Source organism: Neophocaena asiaeorientalis, unplaced genomic scaffold (genome assembly GCF_003031525.2).
Source record: "Neophocaena asiaeorientalis asiaeorientalis breed wild unplaced genomic scaffold, Neophocaena_asiaeorientalis_V1.1 scaffold131, whole genome shotgun sequence".
NCBI classification, from domain to species: Eukaryota; Metazoa; Chordata; class Mammalia; order Artiodactyla; family Phocoenidae; genus Neophocaena; species Neophocaena asiaeorientalis.
The window spans coordinates 5,041,586-5,047,585 of NW_020173201.1; the positions used below are offsets into that span (position 1 = coordinate 5,041,586).

The window sequence follows — 6,000 nt, forward strand, 5'->3', positions numbered from 1 at the left end:
GGCCACTGCAGTTATAACATGTTAAATGGTCCCTACAGAGCTTGATGACGAATAATATATCTTTCTCAACTGACTGATTTACTATTAAGAAATGACTTGGAAAATCTAATGTCACGTTTTTTTACATTTTTTTCACTCTTTCTAAATAAAATAGTGGGGGATGAAATAACGCAATCCCCAATTAAAGTGCTAACACTAAAAGCACTTATGGCATCTACTTTTGACCCCTTCAGAAATTTTTTTCTCATAGGAAATTTTGGTATTTTTTACATTCCTAAGCTTTATCTAAGGCTACTGTTTGTAGCCTTAGATACTTTATCTAAGGCTACTGTTTGTAGTTTGTGTTTGTTCAACGATTAGCAAATAGAATTGAATTTTTTAAATAATAATTAAGCATTTGTTTAGTGAGTATAAGTAAATGTTCATTTAGAGGCCTAGCACTGGATTTTCTACCATACTGCAATCCTTATTAAAAAACAAAGTGCATCAAATGCTACTTTTGTAAGTTAATTTTAATTAAGGAAAATTATTGTACAGAGTCACCAACCTTTAAAAATGAACTACAAATTAGCATTACTCATTTCTATGGTGTTTTTCACATTCCACTGAAATTCTGGCTAACTCTAAAGGTCAAAGTAAAAGCATCCTTACCATCATCATATTGGCCCAAGCAGACTGTGAAGAGACAGCAAAAGGTAATCCCTGAAGCTAACCATTTCCAGAGATAAAACTGTTGGAACATCTTCAGTCAAATTCCACTCAAGGCTGATCTGAAATAACAAGAGGAAAAAAGGAACATTTGATGAGTTCATTAATCTGTTATAGGTAAACACAACTGTCACAGCATAGAAAAGCCTTAATGACTTCATAGTTAATTACCTGTGCCACACTATCCTTTAACAAAGTAACATACTTGTTTAATGTGCTGGAACTTATCTACATGAATTTGCAGACAAGTCTCTAAGGAAAGACATCTTTTCTGTTATTTACTTTGTAAGCAAGTAAGTTGAGAACTTAACATACTAATGACACCACAACCACATCCTTAAAATTGAGACCCTGTGAGTGAATCAAATGCCAATCAGTTTAACTTGCTAAATTTATCTTATGTATAGAATAGTTCAATTATAAAGAGTAAGCTTTTGCAACAATTTAAGATGTTAAACCAGCTGTTAGTATCTTACATGAAAATTTAAATGGACATTTGTCTAACAGAATTAAGTAGAAAAATCCATCATCAAAACACAAATTTCTTTTTAGTAGAGGGACAAGAGATTGACTTAACTATGTCATGTAAGACTAAGGATAACCCATCTTTTTTTTTTTTTTTTTTTAACCTATCATTTTTTTTACCACGTCTGTCTTTGGAAGCATTTGGATGAATTTCATTTTAATTCCTTTGTTCTTCTTTGCAATCTCCCAGTAAGTAAAGAAACTGGATGAGGTATTAGTAGCCTGTGAGTACACCAGAGAATTTTTTCTTACTGAGAAATTATGTTCTCAGTTTCTTTGTAAATTGAAGAAATTATTCACATGGAATTGTTCCAAATTACGCTGAATATAGATCATGTAGAACAGGGATTGGAACTTCATTCCTCTACATCAGAGTTTCCAAAAGAAAAAAGTGAATTTGCCTAAAGGCGCAATAGGGAAGAATTGTGAAGTGCAGGGTTTGTCTGAAGAAACCAGCCCAGTATTTGACTTCCGTCAAGGTTGTCATGTGGGAATGAAAACCAGTATTACTGAGTTTTCTGATTTTCCAGAATATGGTAGAAATCCAAATTTCCACGTGAGACTGCCTAGTGTTTAGATAGTTTGTCCAACCCTCTTATAGACTAAATGCTTCTGGCAGGTCATATTGTCCTCTGAGGTCCTCCAGTTTACAAGTCCTGCCTGGGATTCCCTCTGCTAAACTAGTCATGGGTAAGCTTCTTCAGAATGTACAAAGGAAATAATTTGAATGCTGCGTTTACATATATTTTGTTTCATCTATCTTTCTGTTTTATTTTTGTGTGTTTTATAAAGTTTATTTGCACAATAGCATATATAAATATATAATTTATTTAAAAGTATATTAAAGGTGCAAACTCAAAAGTTTTTAATCATGAGATGCACAGTCCTTAAATTTCAAGTCATTGCACCAGATCACAGATATTTAAAAACGGAATCTATTCTTCTTGTGTTTCTTTATCTTAAAATAAAAAGGAACCTTCTTTTTATCTAGCCCTCACATATTTCCCCCTTCTAACTGGTAAACAACTCAGCCTCTGCTTTTATAACTTCTAGGCACAGATAGCTCAAAGAAGAGCCCATCACTAGATATCTAGAGAATATAATGATACATGTTTATTGCAGGGAAGGAAAAAACAAAATTGACTAATGTTAGTAGTTTTAAGAGCAGTTGATTAGAGTGTGGCTTCTTTTTAAAATGAAGTTCTTCAACTTCCCAGTTAGGACTTTGACCAAATTAAATAGCAACTCTGTCTCACTTTCCTCATTATTAACATGGAGATACAATAGTACCTACCTCATAAATTTATTTTGAGGATTAGGTAAATGGCTATAAATGCATGCTTAGAAGAGTACCTCAGAGGGAGGGCTCCATAAAGCTTAATATGAGTATTTCTGACTTGGCATCTATGACGTCTTCAAAGGTCTTAAACATTCATTTCCTCAATCCATCTTTAGTTTAACCTCTAAGGTAGGCATTATCATCTCTACTCTGGAGGAAATGTTGTGCTCACTGGCTCAAGATTACAAACTTATGAGTGGCTGAAGTAGTGGTGTGGTTTGTAAGTCTGAAATTTCTGCTCATTCCATTACAAAAAAGGAAAAGAAAATTTCCAAGACAGCACTTGGTTCAGGTTTCAAAGTATATGGAGGCCCATAATAGCTTGCTGCATTTCTCTCCTATATCCTAAGGAGAAATATTGCATCCCTCTTCCCATACCTGAAGTATAGCCCTATTAAGATTTATGGAAATAATGGCTTCAATTCCTCTTTCTTTCTTTTTTTAAAGAAATGTTACAACATTAAACAGAAAAGAGTCTTTACAATTTAAAAACAAGGAGAAAACACTTAAAGGATGTTAGAAAAAACTTTTTAAAAAGCAATATCCATTTTCATTACTAGTTTTACAATCTCTAGAATTGCAGGCAAAGTTCTTATAGATGCCTTCAAACAACACCTCTAACATGGTATTGTACCTTTATTATAAATTCCATATTAAACTCTGCCTTGTTCTCTGAGTACAAAATTTCCCTCCAGATCTCCTTGGCCAATAATAGCAGCCTAGAGCATGTCTAAAAAGACATGTAGTTGACCTATAAGTAAGGTCATTGTACTTGTTTTTTCAGAGATAATTTATTGACATATTCAACACTCTGGTATAGTTAATAAAGATACGGTTTTGCAATAGTGATTTGGAAATACAGTTGACCTTTGAACAACTCGGGGCTTAGGGGCACCAATCACCCCCCTTCCTCTAACCAAAAATCTGAGTACTGTTATCTCTGCATCAAAAACAAAAGAATTGGCAATGACTAACCCAAAAGCAGGAAGCTGAAACAGTTTGGATAGAATCAAGATTGTAGTTGTTTTGATTCTATATATTGTGATCCCTAATAAAACATAAAGTTTTCCCCATGATTAGTTAAAGATTTGTAAAATGAAATTACAGGTACTATATTTATTGAAAAAAAAATCCACATAAAAGGGAACCTGTGTAGTTCAAACCCATGTTGTTCAAGGGTCAATTGTAGTATTCTACTGTCAATAATATTGGGGAAAAAAGCACTTTTTCCAATTATGTTATAATCTCACACATAAGTGGTTTGAGTTTCATGATATTTACTCTATATTTTCCATGGGCTTTAGAATATTTTACTACTATTACTCAAGACACAATATATTGATTTTGAATTTCACATCATTTGTATGATTAGGCTACCAGATAAAGCTCATATTCATTTATCTGGCATTGAATGTTCTCAGAAATTCGTTTATTCAACAAGTATTTATGGAGGGTCTATGAGGTACCACTCACTCTTCTAGGCAGTTGGAACATATCAATAAAAAAACCTCACTCACATCTCTGCTTTCATGAGCCTTACATTCAGAAAATGTACTAGGGTTATATGAAGCAACCAAATGCATTCTGGCAACATAACTAGAGAAGAACTTGACAAGGAAAGCACAGCTATTCCAATAACCCTAGCTGAAAGCACCCTCAGTGGTATCTACTGCCTTGAGAACAGATTGCTGTTCATCTTTTAGAGGGAGAATATATAAAAGGCTTTTCACAATCAAGTATAAATCCAAAGGTTGTCAATACACAAAGCTTTACTCTTTAACTGTTGATCCCTGCTTCCTGTGTCTGGGTTGGTTGTGGTGACACATGGCAAAAGCAGCCAAGGTTGATATCACAGCAGTTTTCCCTCTGGTACATTTTTGACAATGTAAACTCCTTTTTTCCTCTTTTTTTTTTTTTTTTTTTTAGGCTCTGTCCTTGACTGCTACGTGAAAGACTATCAATTTCTTTGACGTATCAAAGTGTGGAGTCTACTGCCAATACCTTGATGAGAAATCCTATATCAACACTGGGTCAGGAAGCAAACTGGAATCTCTCAGTAAACTGGGAGCTGTACATAAGCATCTGCCCTTCAACAGTCTGTTCAGTCAAACTCTGGTACTTTCCTATCTCTGACAACATCTAGGTAGAGCTATAAAAATAAGACTTGACACCGCTTGTACTCCTTACAAGAAATATATACTATTAACTTGCTAAAATAAACTCTCTTTCAAAGCAGCTTCAAGTATGAAATTGAAAACATGAGCCTTTCCAAAGTTACCACATCTCACCACACCAAATATGAATTTCCTTAATTGACTGCTTGGAAACCTCTCTTCTACTTCACCATAGGGGGAATCATCGAGAAGGTTTTCATCACCACAGAGGATAGTTATCACTCATAAGCACGACCTGATGAATCATCTTTTATTTCTTTTTTCTTTGTAATATGCACTTCAAGAAAAAATTTCAGATAGGCTTTATAATCTACTCCCTCTTTCTAGATCATGTTATATTTTTCTCTTATTATAATTTATATATAATTTCATTAAATATATATAAAAATATACTTATGTTTACAGATAATTTTATATTATATATTAATATGTCATATTTATAAAATACACTATCCTTATATGAAAGTATAATAAAATATATATTTACATAAAATATATTTTATGTAGAATATAAAATATGATATTTGTATTCATATTACTTCATATTACATTTTTATTCATAGAATCTATGTAAATATGTTTATATTTTATTTAAACTTATACTGTACATATAGATTAATACTAATGTTATGTCCTAGTTATATCTTTTTTTATTCATGAGCTGAGTTCTGTTTCAAGGATAGAAATGGCCAGATTGCAGCTAATTCTAAGTGAGGGCAGCAAAGTAACCTATGTTTTCATCCAGCACTGTGAGATCTAAGGCACATCTCCAGCATGGCTCAGACATACCGGGCTTACCTAATCTTTCCTGGAGCTTACAGTTTGTTGACATGCCACAATGTCTGAGTGTACCTTCACTGCTGTTACTTTAAAATGTATATTTGTTTGTGTATACTCTCTTTGTGTGTATAGGTTTTATAATACACACACACACACACACACACACACACACACACACACACACACATATATATATAAAACTCCTCCCTCTCTCCTTCCCTCTTTCTCTCTACATCACAATATGTATAACACATTTTCAATATGGTGGAATCAAACAAAGTTGATAAAAATAAATTCAAAAATGAGGAAGAGAAGAAATGCATACAAACTTATCTTGCCAACACTGTAATTGTTTATAGAAGATGTGTTACATTTCAGTTTTAAACATTTTAAATATATACTCAACAATTGTAAATATTCAATGATCCTGGTTTAACTCAAAATACATTTCCTGAAACCACATGATACACATAA

At 33.0% G+C, this 6,000-nt stretch overlaps 1 protein-coding gene across 1 annotated transcript in view; it reads right to left on the reverse strand.

The window, feature by feature from the left end:
* PCDH15 (protocadherin related 15) overlaps positions 1-742 on the reverse strand; it is a 689,667-nt gene extending 688,925 nt beyond the window's left edge. Inside the window, exon 1 of the mRNA XM_024744857.1 lies at positions 652-742. Within this exon, the coding sequence (XP_024600625.1) occupies positions 652-742 (91 nt within the window). The remainder of the gene's footprint in view (positions 1-651) is intronic.
* Between the last annotated feature and the right edge of the window lie 5,258 nt (positions 743-6,000).